At 40.9% G+C, this 22,327-nt stretch overlaps 1 protein-coding gene across 5 annotated transcripts in view; it reads left to right on the top strand.

Annotated features, from left to right (window-relative positions):
• Positions 1 to 22,327, top strand: part of LOC125459423 (activating molecule in BECN1-regulated autophagy protein 1-like) — a 331,981-nt gene that overhangs the window by 107,935 nt on the left and 201,719 nt on the right. For all 5 annotated transcript variants that reach the window (XM_048545862.2, XM_048545859.2, XM_048545863.2 and 2 more), the window contains one exon: positions 21,675 to 21,755. In XM_048545862.2, coding sequence (XP_048401819.1) covers positions 21,675 to 21,755 — 81 coding nt within the window. The remainder of the gene's footprint in view (positions 1 to 21,674; positions 21,756 to 22,327) is intronic.

Genomic DNA, 22,327 nt, shown 5'->3' with positions numbered 1-22,327 from the left:
ACAAATTTCCAACAGTGGAAGCATGCAGCTTGGTTACCAATCTTTGCCATGGCATTCTTTCTTTCTCTCTCATTCAACCTTTTTATAATGAGTTCTCTTCCATTTTTTCTTTGAATTATGCAAGTGATGCTTATTGAAATCCAAAAGGCAAGTGAAAGAAACAATGCAAGTCTCTTTAGAAAGGGTCCTAATAGTGTGGTGTAAGAACTTTTATCTCAAGTACTTAGAATGAAATACACAATTCGCAACTATTTTCAAAGCGAACAAATCTAACCTCGGAAGGGTAATAAAATGTGAGGCTGGATGAACACAGCAGGCCAAGCAGCATCTCAGGAGCACAAAAGCTGACGTTTCGGGCCTAGACCCTTCATCAGAGAGATGATCTTCATCTCTGATGAAGGGTCTAGGCCCGAAACGTCAGCTTTTGTGCTCCTGAGATGCTGCTTGGCCTGCTGTGTTCATCCAGCCTCACATTTTATTATCTTGGAATTCTCCAGCATCTGCAGTTCCCATTATCTCGGAAGGGTAAGATGGGTTGATGTTTCACATTCTGCTGAACATTGCACGTTTTTGCTTGGAGTTTTGTACATTGGCAGGATAAGGAGATGAATGATAAGATGATATTTTGGGGGTAGATGTACGTGAAAAGTTATTAGTTATGAAACATGAAAAGCATCGAAGAATATTTGTTTATTCTTCAAAAGTAGTCATTTATTTTCTCTTTTGTTTGTGGCTTTACCAGTTCAGTATTACAAAATTTAAACTGTTGATTCAAAGTCTTTTATCTTTGGCCAAAAGCAACAGCTGGGATTGCAACAGAATACTATTCATCAGCAGACCTTACCAATTGTTGACAATAATCTGAACAGCATTGAGTCCATAACGCTGCCCTTGTTGCATATGAGATTTTGATTTGGTAAAATTATCAATGTAAAGACACCAGAATCATTGGGTAGAAAATACAATTAAGTTAATTTATCTTTTTGTTTTGAAATTTAAGTATTGCTTCTCAAATATATTGCTAAGATTGGCCTGATGGTAGGAGACAGAGGGTGGCCGTAGACGGTCAAAGAGCAGTCTGCCACCAAATTTGGTATTGGATCTACTATTGTTCATCATTTATATGGATGCTTTGGATGAGAATACAGGAGGCAGGGTTAGTAAATTTGCGGATTACACCAAAATTGGTGGTGTAGTTGACAGTGAAGAAGGTTGTCTAAGAATACAGTGGGATCTTGATCACCTGGGCCAGAGGGCTGTGGAAGGGCAGACGGAATTTAATTCAGATAAATACGAGGTATTACATTTTGGTATGACAGCAGGACTTAGACAGTTAATGGTAGGGCCCTGAGCAGTGTTGTCGAACAGAGAGACTTAAGGGTTCAGGTACACTTGAAAGTTGCATCACAGGTAGACAGGATGGTGAAGAAAGCATTTGGTATGCTTACCCTCATCGGTCACTGCATTAAGTATAGGAGTTAGGATGTCATGTTATGGGGGTACAAGACATTGGTAAAGCCACATTTGGAGCACTCCATACCATTCTGGTCACCCTGCTGTAGAAAGGATGTTATTGAATTGGAAAGAGTGATGACAAGGATATTACAGAGACTGGAAGGTTTGAGTTATAGGGAGACGCTGGATAGACTTGGACCTTTTTCCCCCAGAGAATAGGAGGCTGAGGAGTGACCTTTTATAGAGGTTTATAAAATTATGAGTGGCATAATAAGGTGAATTGCCAGGGTCTTTTCCCAAAGGTAGGTGGGTCCAAAACTAGAGGGCAGAGATTTAAACTGAGAGGAGAAGGATTTAAAAGGACCTGACGGGCAACTTCTTAATCCAAAAAGAGACCCATTTATGGAAAGAGCGGAAGTGGTCGAAGTGAGTACAATTACATCATTTTGAAAGACTTTTGGACAAGCGCATGGATAAGAAAGGTTTACAAGGATATAGGCTGAACGCAGGCAAGTGGCATTAGTTAGTTTGGGAAACTTGGTCAGCATGGACGAGTTGGGCTGAAGGATTTGTTTCTGTGCTGTATGAGTCTGTGACTCTGAGATAGCTGAAACCTGGAATAATGTTCTGAAGCAACGCTCTTCAAAATTTTCTCTGAAGAATGCAATTGTCTCAATTAGCTATTTGCTCATAGATTAGCCTTGCCTAACATTCTAGATATGCCATTGATTAAATGAGAGGTAGGATATTCTACAAGTCAACAGTCTTTAATTTCAGAAAACTAAATGAATCACACTTACTGAAGAAGCTCCATTAACAAACAGCAGATCTGCACCAAAGTAACTAATGAAATTATCCAAAATAGTTAAAATCCATAGTTGCTGATCATCCTTGTGAATGCATGGTGTGTGGCAAATAGGATTTGTGAATTGCAGCCACTGTTTACCCTGTGGAAATATGAAGTGTGGTTATGTCGGAGACTTGGCTCAAGGATGAACAGGGACAAGTGTTACCACCACATTCTCGAGGGCGGTTAGTGATGGACAGCAAATGCTGATCAACCTACTTAAACTAGTCACCTCAATATCTACTTGATTGTATATCTGTATGATACTCTAAGCAATAGAATTGTTTATTTTTTTGCTGTACAACTTTATAAGTAATTGTAGGATGGTTTTCGTTTTGAGTATTTCAGGTTTACACATCTATTTGATTGGTTAGCTGAACTGAAGTTCCTTTTCAATGAAACTATTATTTCAAAAATTATCTTGTTTCTAAATATTACTATGCATATCATTTAACCCTATGTTTGACACATTATACCAGCACATCAAAAAAGCTAGATTAACAAAAAGTAGTGTTAAAAACCACACATCATGTCGACTTGAGCATAGATGTATTATTCTGGGTTTTATTATTAATGATGAATGAACAGTACTAGACATTCCTTTAGACCCTCTACAGTTTTTTTTTGTATCGTGGTCGATTATTGTTTTTGGAATTCAGAAAACACCGTTATCCTGCAGACGGAACCTGGGTTCAGTGCGAATAAGATTGATGATTCCTTAATGAGTGAAGATGTCCCAAAAAGTGAAGGTTAGAATCTGAGGAGTGATGAATGGTGCTGAGCATTGATGACTGCACAATGAGTATCCCCATTTTTGACATTGTGGTGAGGGACACTAATGAAGCAACTGAAGAAGCTTGGGCCTAGGATTCTGCCCTGAAGAACTCCTGCCCAGATTTCCTGGGACTGAGATGACTGCCTTCAGCAACCACAACCATCATCTTTGTGCCAGTAGAACTTTTGTTTTTGCCCTGATTGCCATTGACTCTAATTTTTTGCTCAGGCTACTTGACATCCTGTTCTGTCAAATGCAACCTTGATGTCGGGGACAGTTACTCTTAACTCCTCTCTGGAGTTCTGTTAAGATTCATCTGCTTGTTAAAAGTTCGCTTATACTTGAACAGACAACCTACAGTGCTTTCTGACCTGTTTAACGTCTAATGGATGCAATGTACAAATTCATACAGTACTTGGACCTGTCTGTCACGTTTTTGTGTGAAGCATCAGGATAACAAGCTTCAGGAGCAGCAGGGCAACTTGGACAGCAGTTTCTAATTTCCATGTTTAATTATGTATTTGTGAAACTGGAGGTTGCTTTCCAATATGCACATGAATAACAATTGCTGAACACCTCAGTTACTTTTACTACATAATCCAGACCATTGTTTAACTATGTTCAGATAGAGAAGTGGGTGACATTAATTAACATCAGCTACCATTCGTCCTGACTACCAGCTAGGAATAAGAAAAATAGCTGAAAAACTATTTATTTTGTAGTTTTCTTTTTAATAGCATTGTTAAAGTGTAAATTATCCCATTGTCTTTGTATTAAAGTTTGTGACACGCAACCAGAAAACGAGGCACATATCTGTGCCACTCGTGAATTTTTACAAACAGAATTTGCTGACATAGTATGCTAAGCTAGACTGGTGCAGAATGAGTATGTAAAGTGTAGCTAATCTTACTGATATCAAATGTGTTCTAAGAGAAGATGGTGTTGGATGGGCAGGAAACCATGAGTGTTGACAAGAGGTTCTTTTTCAGGTTGGTAACTTGTAACCACTGGGGTTCCACAGAAATCTGTGCTGGGATGATTCCTGGAATGCATGGTTTGTCTTCTGAACAAAGGTTGAATAAAATTAGGACTCTACTCACTGGAGTTTAGAAGAATGAAGAGTATGTGTTTGAAGCACATAGGGTTTGTTAGAGGCTCAACAGAATAAATGCTGTGAGGATTCTTCCCCTCCTAGAAAAGTCTAGATCCAGAGGGCCTGATCTCAGAATAAAGGGGCGTCGGTTCAAGCCTCATTGAAGATTGAGAGATTTTGGAACTCCTTGTCATTAGAGGACTGTGAGGACAGAGTTCTTGTGTATGATAAAGGCTGAGATGGATCCTTGATCAGTAAGGGAATATGGGATAAAGGCACGAGAGTGGACATGAGGAATTTTGGATCAGCCATGTTCCTATTAAATGATGCGCAAGCTTGAGGGCCCAAATGATCTTCTCCTGTTTCTATTTCTTACGGTGATCTTTACTAGTACGTTACAAAAGTTTAGAATTACAGAATTCAAGGGAAGACTCTGTTGATGCACTCACTATCATCAAGTTGGATGAAACTGAAGTTGTGTAAAGCAGTAAGAAATAGCATTTATTTAATGATTGCATTTTTGTCTCTTTGTTCAGTCGGAGGAAGGAACAGGTTGTAGGTTTGTGTATGCAATTATTAAATAAGAAATCAAAAATTAGAAGACAAAAAAGAAATTCTGCATTCTACTCTGTTGAAACTGTCTGATTGGGATCATTGAACTTTTCTTTAGTTTGCTTTTTTTAAAAATCATGGGTCATTCCCATGATTTTACAAAGCACTGCATGCCTTTAACTCTTGTGTTGTATATTGTAGACAGGATACATCGGAATAAGCGAGGTTGCATTGCCTTCCTAAACAATGAACAGTTTGTAAATATAATCATGTGGCATTCAGGATGTTATTGGGGGTTTTTCATGTGTTAGTCTTGTAGCAAATGCTGCTGATAAATAAAAGACTGCATCACTACCTTTAATGACTTAAGCATATGACGAAATACTTTACAGCTAGTCCAGTACTTTGGAAGTTGAGTAATTGTTGTTGATTTGAAGCCATCCTAATCTCTGCTGCCCAATTCTTAATTGGCACAAAGATCCAAGGACACTCAATCTTTTATTTTGGCTCCAGATCCAGCAATGGCTCTGTTTTATTTTTAACAAAATTCATTGTCAAATCACTCCATGGTCTTATCTCACTTTTTGGATCTGCAATCCCTTCCATTCCTGAAATCTCTATCCTGCTGCAATTCTAGCTTTATATGTATCACTGATTTCCTTTGCTCTTTTATTTGTAGCCTTGCTGACAGCAGCATGAATCTTCAGTTATGGAACTCACTGTTTAGATCTCTGTACCTCTACATCTCTCCTCATTCCAAACACATTATAAAACCTACATCTGACTGAGCTTTTGTCAGGCCTCTTAAACTTAATATGGAATGGCATCACGTTTTATATTATCATACTCCAGAGAAACTGGAGATTTTGCTACAATATGGATGATGTATATGCAAATTGTTGTCTTCATGCAGCAAATGTGGTAATAGTTTTTAACAAAGTGTGGAGCTGGATGAACACAGCAGGCCAAGCGGCATCTCAGGAGTACAAAAGCTGACGTTTCGGGCCTAGACCCTTCTTCAGAAAAGGGGGATGGGGAGAGGGTTCTGAAATAAATAGGGAGAGGGGAGGAGGGAGGGTGGGCAGCTTTTGTGCTCCTAAGATGCTGCTTGGCCTGCTGTGTTCATCCAGCTCCACACTTTGTTACCTCAGATTCTTCAGCATCTGCAGTTCCCATTATTTCTGATCACAATTTTAATCTCACTGCGAAGCCTCTTCCAGGGATGCCTAACCTGAAGAAGTTACCCTCCTCCCTCAGCCCCAACCTCAGGGGATCTCTCTCTCTCACTGCAACTCTCTTGTACTCTCCTCTCCACCTGTCTTTTCCTCTATCCATCTTCAGTCCGCCTCTCCTTATTTATTTCAGAACCCTCTCCCCGTTCCCCCTTTTCTGATGAACGGTCTAGGCCTGAAACATCAGCTTTTTGTGCTCCCGAGATGCTGCTTGGCCTGCTGTGTTCATCCAGCTCAACACCTTGTTATCTTGGATTCTCCAGCATCTGCAGTTCCCATTATCTCTGATCATAGTTTTTAACACTGTAAGTCTCACAGACACGAATGAGATAATGACCTGACAATCTGTAATAGCTATTCTATGATTCTAAACACAGTAATCTGTTTTTAATGCTGTTGGTCGAGAAATATAATTAGGCAGCAAACTGTGGAGAGTTTCTGTTCTTTGAATCATGCCATGGAGTCTTTTATGTTCAACTAAGACAATCAACCAATTTATATTTAACCCTTCACCAGAAAGATTGCATCCAAGGCAGAACAGTATTCCTTTGACACTTCACTGGAGTGTCATTCTAGATCACGTACTCAAGTCAGAGATACTTGAACATGCGCCCTTCTCACTGAGAGACACAACTGTTACTCCTAAGCCAGTAGGAAATCATGTTGTGGGATTTCATGGAAATGGAGCTAATAACGAATTTAAGGCATGATTTGTGAAGCAAACCGACTCTGTATTCTGGATCTAATACATGTTTATACAGAGCATTTCACTGTCAGGACATCTCAAAGTTAACACTTAATGCTTTTTGAAGCCCCTTCATTGATCTGTGGTTAAATGTGATGACAGGCGGCAAGAATGATTCACAGTTACGAATAAATGACTCGTAGCTAACCTGCTTTCATGGTGTTAGCAGGTCAGTTCATAAGAAGAATTTGCCAAGTTTTTGAGTTCCATAGAATATACACCACTGAAACAGGCCATTCAATCCAGTCAGTCTAACCTGCAAAATGTAGTCACAATCTTCAGTTTATGACTTGATATGCAAGGAATGTCTCAATCTTCATTTGAAGTCTTAGTCTAGAACATATAACTATGTCCTGGATTTGGCCTCGAGATTGTGACTACCTGAATTAGGCATGTGATTTCAGCTTTCACTTGTTAAGTGGAACTCTCAACAGTGATGACATGAGGGAAGAGCTTAAGTCAAGAGGGTAATAATAATTTCAAAGACTTCAAGTCATGACAAGTGGAATATATTCAGCAGCATTTTACTAAATGTACAAAACAAATACAAAATGTTTGGAGGGATATGGGCCAAGCGCAGGCAGGTAGGACTAGTTTCGTTTGGAATTATGGTTGGCATGGAGTGGTTAGACTGAAGGGTCTGTTTCTGTACTGTATGACTGTCTATGGATATATAACCAGGACTAAAAAGCTTAGATAAATGATGTGTAATCTTTAAGATCTTAATTAAACAGGGAAAAGATAAATCAGCAAGAAGAATTACCTCTGCAAAACATGACAGAGATGATAAAAGGCTAATGAATATGGGCGCTGCCAAAAATTTCAAAAGGATGGTAGTAAGGTCAAAAAGAACCAGAATAGAGTATTGGTTTCTAGTACAATCACCGTGGTTTGAGGCACTTCCAGTATTTTAAAAGCAAGAGATCATTGAAGAAAAATTGAAATCCTGAAAGTTTGCAAGTGAATTTCACCCTGCAGATGAATCAAAGCATCATTCCAAATAGTTATTTACGTGTTAATAGTTGCAGGAAAAGACATGAGCAGCATGCGTTCCATCTAAGGGATAAAGTAAGCTGTTCAGTTCTCTGGCATTCAGTCAAACCATGGCTCCAATTACCCACCATTGATCTATATTCCCAATAGCTTTGTCCGGCAAAAAATGAAAATGAGGGATATTTGAAGTGAACTTTGAAAAGCCAAAAAATTAGGTTGGCTTCATGAACTCGAGGTATTTCATTCCATTCACAGCGAGGTGCAGAGTCTGAAAAAACAGTTAAAGAATTATAGAAGGACTTGGACATTGTGATCAGATTTGGCAGTTCTGTGGCACTTCAAATCAGCACACAGTTGCAATGTCTTGCAGGCAAAATTGGGTGGGCGTAATTTCAGAGGGATGCCATTAACATCACCGGATTTGTGCAATTTCTGTTTCTCTAATTTTCTAATTTTTTCTAATTTCATTTGCCAGTCCTGGCCTCCTCTTTTGATCAATCTTTTCAGGCTTTCCTTTCAAATACTTAATTGGTTATTACTCGAAATTGAAATTCACAGGATGGAAAATGATAGTATTATGGATTGGAATTTTCAGAAAACATTGGGATTAATAGGAGATTTTCAGCATGTAAGTAATAAATAGAAGAATACCACAACTATCAGCATTTGGGCCTTTGCCATTTATCATTTATATTCATGATTTAGGTGACAAAACTGTGTATGCATCCATATTGGCTGACAATGTGAACTTGGGTAGAAAAGTAAATGGTGAGGACTACACTAAGAGGTTGCAGAGGAATTTTAACAAGTTTAATGATGGACAAAAACCATGTGAGTGGCCATGTTATCTTTAATGTAAGAAAAAAGATTTTTGTTTTGCAAGTGAGAGCAGGAAATTGGTCAGTTAACTTTTGCTAATGAAGAGATTTATATGTCCTTGTACATGAATCACAAAGTTAGCGTAGATACAGCAAGGAATTAGGGAGCCAAATAGTTTGTTAGCTTTTTGATTGGAGGTAATGGGTAAAGCAATTTTCATTAAATTGTATCAGAGATAATGGGAACTGCAGATGCTGGAGATTCCAAGATAATAAAATGTGAGGCTGGATGAACACAGCAGGCCAAGCAGCATCTCAGGAGCACAAAAGCTGACGTTTCGGGCCTAGACCCTTCATCAGAGAGGGGGATGGGGGGAGGGAACTGGAATAAATAGGGAGAGAGGGGGAGGCGGACCGAAGATGGAGAGCAAAGAAGATAGGTGGAGAGGGTGTAGGTGGGGAGGTAGGGAGGGGATAGGTCAGTCCAGGGAAGACGGACAGGTCAAGGAGGTGGGATGAGGTTAGTAGGTAGCTGGGGGTGCGGCTGGGGGTGGGAGGAAGGGATGGGTGAGAGGAAGAACCGGTTAGGGAGGCAGAGACAGGTTGGACTGGTTTTGGGATGCAGTGGGTGGGGGGGAAGAGCTGGGCTGGTTGTGTGGTGCAGTGGGGGGAGGGGATGAACTGGGCTGGTTTAGGGATGCAGTGGGGGAAGGGGAGATTTTGAAACTGGTGAAGTCCACATTGATACCATATGGCTGCAGGGTTCCCAGGCGGAATATGAGTTGCTGTTCCTGCAACCTTCGGGTGGCATCATTGTGGCAGTGCAGGAGGCCCATGATGGACATGTCATCAAGAGAATGGGAGGGGGAGTGGAAATGGTTTGCGACTGGGAGGTGCAGTTGTTTGTTGCGAACTGAGCGGAGGTGTTCTGCAAAGCGGTCCCCAAGCCTCCGCTTGGTTTCCCCAATGTAGAGAAAGCCGCACCGGGTACAGTGGATGCAGTATACCACATTGGCAGATGTGCAGGTGAACCTCTGCTTAATGTGGAATGTCATCTTGGGGCCTGGGATGGGGGTGAGGGAGGAGGTGTGGGGACAAGTGTAGCATTTCCTGCGGTTGCAGGGGAAGGTGCCGGGTGTGGTGGGGTTGGAGGGCAGTGTGGAGCGAACAAGGGAGTCACGGAGAGAGTGGTCTCTCCGGAAAGCAGACAGGGGTGGGGATGGAAAAATGTCTTGGGTGGTGGGGTCGGATTGTAAATGGCGGAAGTGTCGGAGGATAATGCGTTGTATCCGGAGGTTGGTAGGGTGGTGTGTGAGAACGAGGGGGATCCTCTTGGGGCGGTTGTGGCGGGGGCGGGGTGTGAGGGATGTGTCGCGGGAAATGCGGGAGACGCGGTCAAGGGCGTTCTCAATCACCGTGGGGGGGAAGTTGCGGTCCTTAAAGAACTTGGACATCTGGGATGTGCGGGAGTGGAATGTCTTATCGTGGGAGCAGATGCGGCGGAGGCGGAGGAATTGGGAATAGGGGATGGAGTTTTTGCAGGAGGGTGGGTGGGAGGAGGTGTATTCTAGGTAGCTGTGGGAGTCGGTGGGCTTGAAATGGACATCAGTTACAAGCTGGTTGCCTGAGATGGAGACTGAGGGGTCCAGGAAGGTGAGGGATGTGCTGGAGATGGCCCAGGTGAACTGAAGGTTGGGGTGGAAGGTGTTGGTGAAGTGGATGAACTGTTCGAGCTCCTCTGGGGAGCAAGAGGCGGCGCCGATACAGTCATCAATGTACCGGAGGAAGAGGTGGGGTTTGGGGCCTGTGTAGGTGCGGAAGATGGACTGTTCCACGTAACCTACAAAGTACAAATTGTACTAGTGTTGACTAGGCCACATTTTGTGTACAGGGCACAGTTTCTATCTCCTTTGCAAAAGAAGAACATATTATCTAAATGGTGAGAGGTTACAATGCCCTGAGATGCAGGGAGATCTGGATGTCCGGGTGCATGAATTGCAGAGGGTTAGTATGCAGGTACAGCGAATAATCAGGGTAGTGAACAGAATGTCTTCTGTTTTGCTCGTGGAATTGAATGTAAGAGTAAGGAGGTTATGCTTGGTTATGCACGATATTAATGAGACCACATTTAGGGTCCTGTGTACAGTACTGGTCACTTTGTTATGGGATAATGTCAATGGGTTGCAACTTGAGAGCTTTGAAAGGCTCTGTACAAGTCAGGGATATTTGTTTTTAGTCCTTGAAGACTTTGTGGCCATCTCGCATCTTACAAGTTCTATACGGCAAGATACAGCCCATGCTGGAAATCTGAAACAAACTTTGTGAATGCTGGAGAAGCTTAGCAGGTTTAGCAGTATCAATGTTTCAAGTCTGGTACGACTCCTCAGAAACTGACTCAAAACACATTTCAATTCTGTTTCCCTCTCCACAGATGCTGCCAGACCGACTGAGTTTCTGCAGCATTCTCTGTGTTTGTTATAAGTTCTACCATACACTGGCAGCTTATTGGGTGAATAAATAATTTTATTGATTTTAAAATCAATGTGTAGGGGCATGCAGTGAATACTTTGTGGTCCATTTATTTGAACTGTTGCAGCATCTTGTAGTTAATAAGAAAAAGAGTGCCTGGATGTGAACTGGGATAGATTTCAAACTGCGTACCAGTGAGATGCTGTGGGCGTTTGTGACATCAGAATTGCCTTCTACCACAGTCTGTGACCTCCCGAACCTGGATTTATAAGACCATAAGACATAGGAGTGAAAGTAAGGCCATTTGGCCCGTCAGGTCCACTCTGCCATTTAATCATGGCTGATGGGCATTTCAACTCCACTTGCCTGCACTCTCCCCGTAGCCCTTGATTCCTTGTGAGATCAAGAATTTATCGATCTCTGCCTTGAGATTATCCCCGACTCTAACATCAGCAAGCTAGGGGATAAGTCATGGTTCAATGAATAGTACAGGACAGCACGTCAAGAGCTGCACCGGGTTACTAAAAATAAAATATCAATCAGATGAAGATGCCGTGCATGAATTTTGTATGTCAAACCATGTAAGCAGCAATGGTAGAGTTAAGCAATCCCACAGCCAAAGCAACAAATATTATACGTTTTTAAAAATTCATCAGATTATGGGTGTCACTGGCTAGGCTAGCATATATTTCCCATCCATAACTGCCCAGAGGGCATTTAAGAGTCAACCACATTGCTTTGGGCCCAGAGTCACATGAAGAGCAGTACAGGTAAGGCTGGCAGATTCCTTTACCTGAAGCAAAGGACATCAGCTAACCAGATGGTTTTCTTTAAGATAACTGACAGTGGTGAAATAGTCACAATTGGGCCACGTTTTTAATTCCAGAGTTTTACTGAATTCAGATCTCCAGATTCTCGTTACTGATCCAGTGATATTTGAACTACACCAGTCCCTACACTACATCCAGGTTTTCCAACACTGCCGCATCCAGCATCAAATGGTGATGGACAATTAAATAAATAACAGTAGGAGTATGTTCCATGGGTATCCCAATCCTCAATGGTTAGGGAGCCCAGTGCAAAAAATTAAGCTAAGACATTTGTAGCCAACTTCAGCTGAAAATGCTGAATGGATGATCTGTCTCCACCTCCTGCTGATGTCCCCAGCATTACAAAATCTTCAACCAATCTGACTCATTCCAAGAAGAAACAGCTGATGGCACTGGATATTGTGTTGCCAAGAACTCGGTCCCTAATGGTATTTGGTGTCTGCTCACGTCAAATGGATTGCAGTGGTTCAAAAAATCAGCTCATCACCACCTTCTCAAGATCAACTTGACTGGACAATAGATGCTGGCCCAAACTGTGCTGCCCGTATCAAATGACTTAGTGAAATTGTAGACAATTTAGTTTTTTTCCCCAGAGTGCCAGAAAGTAGCCACAACCATTTAGCTAGTTAAGCTCATCTCAAACAAACACTATGTACAATTTGCTCACCTGTTCCACTTAACCTCTTGGATTTACATTTTCTAGAATTTATCCTTGAATCCCAAAAATAATGAGCAGAACAGAACAATTTATGTGTTTATCATTGGCTCAATCAAATAGGTTGCCTCAATAGATGACATTTCAGATTCTCTGTACTACCAGTGTGTTGAGTATGACAGATTTCAAACAGGCCTAGAAACTCAGACTAGTCATCTATGAGGAGCAAGCAGCAGGACAATCCCACCCCAAAAAAATGGTGTCATTTACATCTGATTAATAGATTTGGAGTTAGAAGTTATCTTCCACTTTTTAAACACCAAGCCACTGATCAGCCCTGATTCAGTGAAGCAGGGTGGAATGTTGGAGAACACCAAGCGTACCTAAAAATGAGGTGTCAACCTCGTGAAGTTACAATACAGGACCACATGCATGTCAGCAGAGTAAGCGTTCAAAAGAGCTGAGCGATCCCACAACCAATAAATTAGATCTAAGCTCTGCATTCTTGCCACATCCAGTCTTGAACTGTCGTGGACAATTAGACGAAACACTCGAAGAGGAGATTCTCCAAATATCCCCACCCTCAACAATGGGGAGTTTCAGCACAACAGTGCAAAAGACAAGCCCAAAGCATTTGCAAGCATCTTCAGTCAGAAGTGCCAAGTGGATGATTCATTGCAGCCACCCGCTGAGTTTCCTACTATCTCGGATGCCAGCTTTGAGCCAACTCTATTCAGTTCACGTGATAATAAGAAAGGTTGGAGGCACTTGATACTGCAAAGGCTTTGTGGCATGACAGCATTTTGGCAATAGTGCTGAAGACATGTGCTGCAGCACTAGCTGTGCCCCAGCCAAGCTGCTCCCAGTGTAGTTACAGCCTCTACCCAGCAATGTGAAAAATTGCCTAGGTTTTTCTCTTCCACAAAAAGGAAGACAGATCCATCCTGGCCAATTACCACTCCACCTGTCTGCCATCAGCAAGTTGATGGACGATGTCGACAGTTCTGTGAAGCATAACTTGCTCAATAATAACCTGTTCACTGAACCTTAGTTTTGTGTTCTGCCAGGGCCACTCAGCTCCTGGCCTTGTTCATTATTGGCTTAAGCATGGGCCAAGTTCCAAAAGTGAGGTGAGAGTGACTGCCCTTGACGTGAAGACAGGTTTTGACGGAGCGTGGCTTCAGTGAGCTCTAACAAAACAGAACTTGCCCACCATCTGCAAGGCACAAATCAGGAGTGTGATAAAATGGTTCGCACTGGCTGGCTAAGTGCAGCTCCAACAGCACTCTGGAAGCTTGACACCTTCCAGGACAAAGCAGCCTTTCTGTATTGGCACCCCATCAACCTCCTTTAGCATTCACTCCCTTCACCACCATCAATGCATCATGGCAGCAATATCTACAGGGTGCACTGCACCAACTCAACCAGGGTTCTGAGACCTCACTTTTATTCCTGACAACATTCTACCTTGAAGCTATATTTTTGATCTCACTGAGTGAAAATTCTGGAACTTTCTTCCGAAAGGGTGTGGTTGTCGGGGGAGGTGTGTATCTGCCTTAGTTCAAGAAGGCAGTTTGGTGCTATTTTCTTGAAGGGCAAAGAGGGATGGGCAATAAGGGCTGATGTAGTCAATGAGCCTCTCATTCTGTGAGTGAATTGTTAAAAAGTCCTGTGTCTGGACTGCTGGGACTGAGGCCTTATTCCCAAAAGGAAATGATCAGCTCAGGGAGTACCAGCACTTTGTTGCCTCATTTATTCAGTATCCCATAAGCATATGAGAAAGATGTGATTAGTTTCTAGCAATGAAGACGTGCACATGGGAGCAGTCATATGTTGAGATGTGCAAAGAAGTAATTTTTATTCCTTCTTGTTTCTCATCCTATTTTAGTGCTTTTTGATCTTATACATGTTTGCCTTGGTGATACTGCACAGTGGCAAGCTGGAAACATTGTGCTGTTATGCAGTCTTTTAGGACACTTTGTTCTTCCAAAAATATCGATTTTGTTTTTGGCTGTCTTTTCTCGTTTTATGTCATTTTCCTGTGGCTGTAATTTTTCTGAGGAAAATATAGCTCTCTCAGGTCACTTTTATTATAGAGCAAATAATACATCTGGCCCAGATATTAAAGTCATCCAGTTATTTGTGTGTGTATTGGACTTGTGATTATTTCTAGCTTGGAGGTACAAAATTGTGTAATTTTTCACGTGCTTTGTCTGTAGGTACATGGTGTTTGGGTTTATCAGAGCAGATAGATGTATAATTGTAATGGATGCAAACTGTGAATCAGCTAATAGTGGGGTTCCTTCATCAGCAGACCACACAAACTTCGAGCTGCAATCAGGAAAATTGTTGAGCCAATTGTCGCTTCATTGCCTTCTGGAACTTTTTACAGAAGGGTTAAGAAGTGGTGCAGGGCCTAGACATCTTTGGGATATACACTTTTGCACCTGTCCTGGCAATGTTGTTTAATGTCTGGGATGCGTTTAGCTCCCTCTTCTACTGCAAATAGAGGTCATTTTCCCAATCTTCGTTCAGTGCCACTCTCTTCTCCACCTGCACTGACCCCTCCATGATTTTTGATTTCAGTTCAATAGCTAGGCTTGTAGAATCAAGGACTGAAGTATATACCTGTTGCCACATACTAGTGATGCTCTTGAAGTCCCTGGATTTTTCTTTAACTTTGAACAAAACACAACTTGGATTCTAAGATAACAAAGTGTGAAGCTGGATGAGCACAACAGGCCAAGCAGCTAGGCCCGAAACGTCAGCTTTTGTGCTCCTGAGATGCTACTTGGCCTGCTGTGTTCATCCAGCTTCACACTTTGTTATCTTGGATTCTCTAGCATCTGCAGTTCCCACTATCTCTGATACAACTTGGACTCTAATCAGGTCTTCAATGTATAAGAAAAGCCAAGTGACTAGGGAGGAAACAAAGTGATGGTTGTCAAGTCTTTTACAAGGGTGGGGTTGGATTTCAAGGAGATGACAAAAAACTTTATTATAGAGCTGTGTTTTCAGGAAACCTATAGAAGTGGCAGAAGTAACTGGGGAGTTGAAAATCAGATGTAATCGATTTTAAGGCTTGTCGGCAATGGTGAAATTGAGAGAGAAGCTGGCCTTAAATGTGTGAGGATTGGAAAGTCTTGGATATCTGAATGAAATGTCATTATATATTGTGCATGTAACCATGTTTCATTGCTCTTTCACACTTTACAAAGAAATTCAGTTCCTAGGCATTCTTAAGATTAGACTGCTATATCTGACAGTCCATTTTATTTTGATCAATTGTTTTGCGACTTATATTGAATTCTGCTTTGCTACATGCAATCTAATATCTGATTAAATACCCAAGAATTTAGCTTGAAAGTTCAAATTAATGTAAAGTTTCACTGGCTTCAACTCCTGATGGCCCCAGGAAGCTTGTGTAACACTGTTGTGATTTAATTGTGTGGGGGTGTGTGCCTATAGAGTTGGTATAATATCTGCTAATTGTCTGTCATCGCACAATTCACCAGAAAAATAATGTTGCTTTTTTTTCCCGTTGAAGTGCTCTTTACTGTTGGCTTATCATTAAAACTGGGTTTTATCATCCTCTGCTTTTAGCTTTTTAGTAATGTGGTGCATCTCTTGGCACTGGCTGTGTATTTGTACTCCCCCTGTTTCTTCCCCTTTCGGTATCCTAAAGCATATGTTACATTAAAAACATAAATCATCTGTGCTGTGTAGTGCACAGAACCATGTGTTTTCTGTTATTGATTCACCGTGCTAATTGGTTGAAAACCTTGAAGTGGAAAAGCTGGAGTACCATCAATTCTGTTGTTATTGACAGCAGTGTTCACATAATTGTTATGTTCACTCAGTTTTTTTTTCTTGGACATGTGTTCACCATTTTCAAGACTCATGTTTTAAAAAAAGAATACATTTTAATGAATGTACTTCAACGGTTCAAGATTTAGGGGAAATCGGTTTCAGGGAAATCAGGATGACGACCCTGATCTATTCATGCAATAAAGCTTGTGATATAACCATCAGCTGGGAATAACTAGCACCAAATCCAAAAGAGAGCCAAAAATCGTATTTTATCCATCATATTCTAGCTGCTAATGATTGTGTTCCTTTTTTCTCTCTGGCACCTGAAGTGGTCTTTGACAGATTGTACAACACATTAAGTTCGAGAAAGAACTGGAAAAACCAAGTATAAAGGGAGCATCTCTCGGCAGTTGGCTGTAATTACAGAGCAACTGCAATCATCTATGCTCCAATTGTCTGTCTTCCCTATTATCTCCATGGATTTTCATTGAACAGAGCTCTGTGATAAATAAAGACCGAAAGAACTACGAATGCTGTAAAATAGGAACACAAACACAGTTGCTGGAAAAGCTGGGCAGGTCTGGCAGCGTCTGTGAAGGAAAAAAGAGTTTCGGATCTGGAGACCTTCCTCAGAACTTTAGATCCTTCCTCAGTGTTGTCTATTTATTTGGTGTCATACATGTTGGGGTCACTATGTAATGTGGCAATCTACATTATTCACAGAGGGCCCCTTCCATGATGACAAATAATGAAAGTAGTGTTTTGTTCTGAGCAAATTTAACCCAGCCTGTTACCTGTATGCCACTTGGATAGACTAATTCATAGAATCATTGCACCCAAATGAATGGACTCAAGGCTTGACCAGTGAAATGGAAAGCAAAAAAAGAATGCAGTAGTAAAGTTATAAGTAACTTTGGTTGGAGGCTATCTTTTTGCTTAAAAGAATGTTTAACGATATTTTCCATGTAAACACTCCTGTGGACCATTAGTTGGCTTTTGCCCTTTGCAGTGTGAAACCCAGAAATTCTTCCAGCTTTTAAATTACACTTCTTCATTGGGTTTGAGTGGCAAAATCACCTTTCTGAACAACCTGATGTGTTAAGCCCTCAGTCTAAATTCGGTCAATTTAAGTCAGGTGCAGAGCAGAAGCAATTTAATGGATTTTAAGCAGCACACACTATATTTAAGTTTGTTGAAGTTTTATTTTAGCTTGAGTCAGAAAATCTGAGAAACAAATGAAACTGGATAGCATTTAGTGCATTCTGCCTGCTGATTACACGGTTTTCTTCAGGGCAATTTTGGAAACTCTTAATTAATCTGCAGTAACTCCCACACTGCATATTGGGATCACTGGAATGATGGGGACAGCACTGAGGGTAGAAGTGCAATGAGAGGTCATGTCAGAATGCAGATGCTGGGTGTAATGTTTGTAACATTTACTCTTGATAGCCATTTTGTTACTGTTGTGAGAGAAGTGAGGTAGTTGAGATTGGCATGCACCAAAATGAAGTGGAGAACATTGTAACAAGAGCTAAAATGTTGAGAATTGATCTTGTAGACCAAAATGTGTCAGAATAGACAGAAAGCAAGAAATGGAAGCATGTTTTTTTAAAAAAGGAATCAATGTGTTTTGCTGTTGATTGGTGATATTTTGTTTCTGATAGTGTTGTTTAGAACCCATGCAACATTATAGTTTGAAAACCGAGAGCTGAAATTGGAATCATGACCAGTGTAATCATATTCTGAGTGCTTGAAGTATATTGTTACATTCAGTTGTCCCTTCTAAAATTTTTAATCAGCTTTTTCAAATATGTTCAAACACATCTCTGGACCAGGTGGGACTTGAACTCATGCCTCCTGGCCCAAAGGTAGGGACATTACCATTGTACAAGAGCCCTAAATGCTTGTTTGTATACTATATTGTGTACAGTTCTGGTCACCGCATTATAAGAAGGATGTGGAAGCTTTGGAAAGGGTGCAGAGGAGATTTACTAGGATGTTGCCTGGTATGGAGGGAAGGTCTTACGAGGAAAGGCTGAGGGACTTGAGGCTGTTTTCATTAGAGAGAAGAAGGTTGAGAGGTGACTTAATTGAAACATATAAAATAATCAGAGGGTTAGATACGGTGGATAGGGAGAGCCTTTTTCCTAGGATGGTGACGGCGAGCACGAGGAGGCATAGCTTTAAATTGATGGGTGAAAGATATAGGACAGATGTCAGAGGTAGTTTCTTTACTCAGAGAGTAGTAAGGGAATGGAACGCTTTGCCTGCAACGGTAGTAGGTTCGCCAACTTTAGGTACATTTAAGTCGACATTGGATAAGCATATGGACGTACATGGAATAGTGTAGGTTAGATGGGCTTGAGATCAGTATGACAGGTCAGCACAACATCGAGGGCCGAAGGGCCTGTACTGTGCTGTAATGTTCTATGTTCTATGTTCTATGTCTAAGGATTTGCCTGATTAATCATAGTAATAGACAGCTGATGAATCTTAACAAGAAGAGACAATTGTCTTGTGAACAAGTGGTAATGAGGCATAAGTACTTACGACTGTCATGCACCAGAGATGACACTTGTTTTTCTATTTGGGTCTCATGCAACACTGCCTGATTCTCCTCCCAGAGACTATGTGACATCATCATGTCGGGTTAATGCAATTTGAGCATTAACTCTTTCAGAACCGCTGTGCAACAATGTTCACATGACAACCTGCAGTCATGAAAGAAACTTCGTGAGAATTTCAAGAACTGCAAGTTCACCTATCTAGCTTTAGTCTTTGATTCCATTTATTCTGTTTAAGTTCCATTTCATAACTCGCATATCTCAACTTTGACGGGACTTCTTATTGGCTTACTTTTTCCGTTTATAGTACATGCAGCGTTTGTTCACTTTGTTTGCTCCATTTGGAAGCCTGGGAATGCCTTGTTTAGTTACCTGCAGTTAGAGCATATGAAAAGCTTTGGTGAAATTACTTAGGAGTTTCATGTGCACCTTATTATTAATATTTCCTCCAAGTTTCTTCGTTTTAATCTAATTATGATCATTAATTGTTTTAACATCAATGAACGTATACTCATAATTTTGGCAATTTATGTCTGTATATTCCAATGTACTCTGATCATAATATCTTCAGATTCTAACCAACTATGAAAACATGCGATACGTAGTTGCAAAAGTTTTTGCAAGTAACTCAAATCTTTGTTTTATTGCATTCAGGTTTAGTTTTCACTTGTTTGCATTTTCAGGCTACATTTAATGATGGTGGTGAATTTTGAGTTATGTACCTGGTTCGGAGAAAGAGAATAGCCTGTTTTACTCAGCAAGTGGAAGTTAACATGTCAGCATGGTTGGTGTCTGAACTCCCATGAACTGAGACCTAATGTGCCTTTTCCAAATAATCAGCGGTATTATTCACAGTAAATGCGTCGCAAATTCTACACTCTACTTTGAGAATATAAAAATTGTACTCCAGTAAGGTGAACAACCTTTACACAGAATGTCAGGGAAAACTGAGAAATAATGGGATCCCACATTTATACTCCATTTGTGTCTAACTATTATTTGCCCATGGGAGATGGTGCAAGATGAATGATTCCCAAAAAGGAGGGAAATATTTTCCTGAGGTTACACCCTTATGATTTTGAGTTAAGAGTATTTTTAATTTTGAGCCAAATTCTTTGAACTAGTTGATTAAAACAAAATACTGCTGAAGTACACACATCCTCTAACAACTGCTTCCTGAAACTTGTTTCCCTTCATTCTTTGTTAACTTATTTTTGCCAGTCTTTGGAGGAGTTCCTCTGGGATTCCCAAGTTATGCACTTCTCTCCTTGCTTGCAAGTGCTAGGCATCATGGCTAGTTCTCCCAGTCTCTCATGCTGCTGCTTGCACTCCTAGGCTCCATTGCTCCATGATCCCTTCAGTGGATTAGACAAGAACACGTCAAGAAGTCGTACTTGTTAGCCCAAAAGGGACAACAGGCAGTTCAAGTTTGATTTGTTGGAGCCCTGCCACAAAGTTGCTGGACCCTGTTCTCCAAGTAATACTACATTCCACCACACTTGCAAAACAGGTGCAGATTGTTTTTCCCACTGCCCAAACTTAGGCGAAGCATCAACCATCCCAAGTACTCCCAACTCCTCTCCATTGGAATCCTACTCTGCTCCCATTATTGAAGACCCCCTTGTGATGTTTCCAAATCCTAAACTGCATTATTAGTGATCCAATTTCTCATTCTCTCTTTTTTTTCTCTCTCTCTGATTTTCTCTCCATCATCAAGACCACACCTTGCCTATCTTCACCTCTCCCTTGGTTCATTTGCTTGTCCATGCCCTTCTTTACTTGCACTATTCCAATGTTGTCCCCTCTTGTATCTAACAGGAATGTGAACTCGTGCATTCTGCTGTTTGTACAAATCTTGTTCACTGTGACTCCTGTGCTGGATGACCTGTTACTAGGCTCGTGTAACATTACACCATGGGACACTCTTGTTTTCATAAAAGATTCAATTCATCCTTAAAAATGTAATAGAAATAAAAACACAGTGGTGTGGATGTTAAATTCTAAACTAAACACAGGAATTGCCAGAAATTCTCGGTCCATCTGCAGAAAGAGAAACAGTTCATGTTTCAAGTTGCAAATGACTCTTTATATACGTTGGTTTTCATTTGCATTGAATTTCTGGTAATCTGTTCTGTGGGACAGTATTGAGGTAATGCTCCTTTATTTTACAAAACCCCTCCCCCATTTGCCATTCATACCTCAAGGAACGGACTGAGTTTCAAACTTCACAATATAGTGAAGAGAATAAAGTAACTATAAATCACCTTAATCCAACAGTACATTTTCATCTATTTTGCATCCTGTGGTAATCTGCATATCCCTGAGGAGCCTGACTCAATTTAAATGTGCATATGGTGTAAATTACAGCTGAAATCCACAAACTAAAAGAGACCAGCAGTATGTTCTACACAGAATTGCTGAAGAGGTTCTGCAAAAGGATGAAAAGTGTAGCCAGATTAATATTTGTTTTAAGAAGGTATCACTGCAAAGCCCTTACACAGTTTTGCTCTTGTAATGCAAACATACACATTATAATAAAATGCATAATTATGTCAGCCTGATATCTCCTAACAAAAATGACAAATTGCTCATATCTCTTCCTAATCTACAAAAAACTGATGTTTGCATGTCATGAACATAATACCTCATTAAAATTACAGTATTGTTCTGTTTCCTTTTTTCTACATACCTGCTTTAAAGCACATGGAACATTATATTCCTTAACTGAAAGAAAGGAACACTAATAAACCCTTTGTCTAGTGAATTGCGTTATTAACTGTTACATTCTGTGAATACCAAATGTAATATTCTCTTGCTTTCCTTTTCTATGTTGAAGGGATGGAGGGGAACGGTCACGCCACCGAGCTCCAAGAAATGCAAGAATGACAGCCCCATCACTGGGACGCTTTGTTCCTCGGTAAGAATTGTTTTATCATCGCCCAGATCCAGATCTGAGAAAACACCATACTCTTATGACAGCTAGATGGCAACAGAACATGAGACACTCAGTGTACAAGGTCTCCATCTTGTTCTCTGTTCTTTCTGATAGCCAAACAGACTGGTTGGCTGCCTGTCGGTTAGGTAATTTCGTAGGAAATGTAATTCTGTGCTAAATAAACACATAATGCTGACTGTATTTGCAAGACTGAGTTGTCATGCTACTGTGCATAGTTAGTTGTTTAGCCTTCTGAGTCAATATGAACCTGACTCTCTCATGTATAACAAGGGCTAACATAGAAAACTAAAAGCACATCATGATGGCAATAGTAGCAGCAAGTTGGTACAGAAATATGGTAACAGCAAGCAGGCATTAATAGCTGGTGCCAAGACGGTACTGAAGTGGGAGCTGTGAAAAGTATTTTCTGACAGAAAAGTTAGATCACGTGGAATACAGAGATGACTAACCATTTGGATACAGAACTGGGTTGAAGGTAGAAGACAGAGGCTGGTGGTGGAATGTTACTTTTCAGACTGGAGGCTGTGACCAGT

This window comes from Stegostoma tigrinum, chromosome 17 (genome assembly GCF_030684315.1).
Source record: "Stegostoma tigrinum isolate sSteTig4 chromosome 17, sSteTig4.hap1, whole genome shotgun sequence".
Classification (NCBI taxonomy): domain Eukaryota; kingdom Metazoa; phylum Chordata; class Chondrichthyes; order Orectolobiformes; family Stegostomatidae; genus Stegostoma; species Stegostoma tigrinum.
The sequence above is the reverse complement of the archived record's forward strand: the minus strand, read 5'-3'. Positions and strand labels throughout refer to the sequence as shown.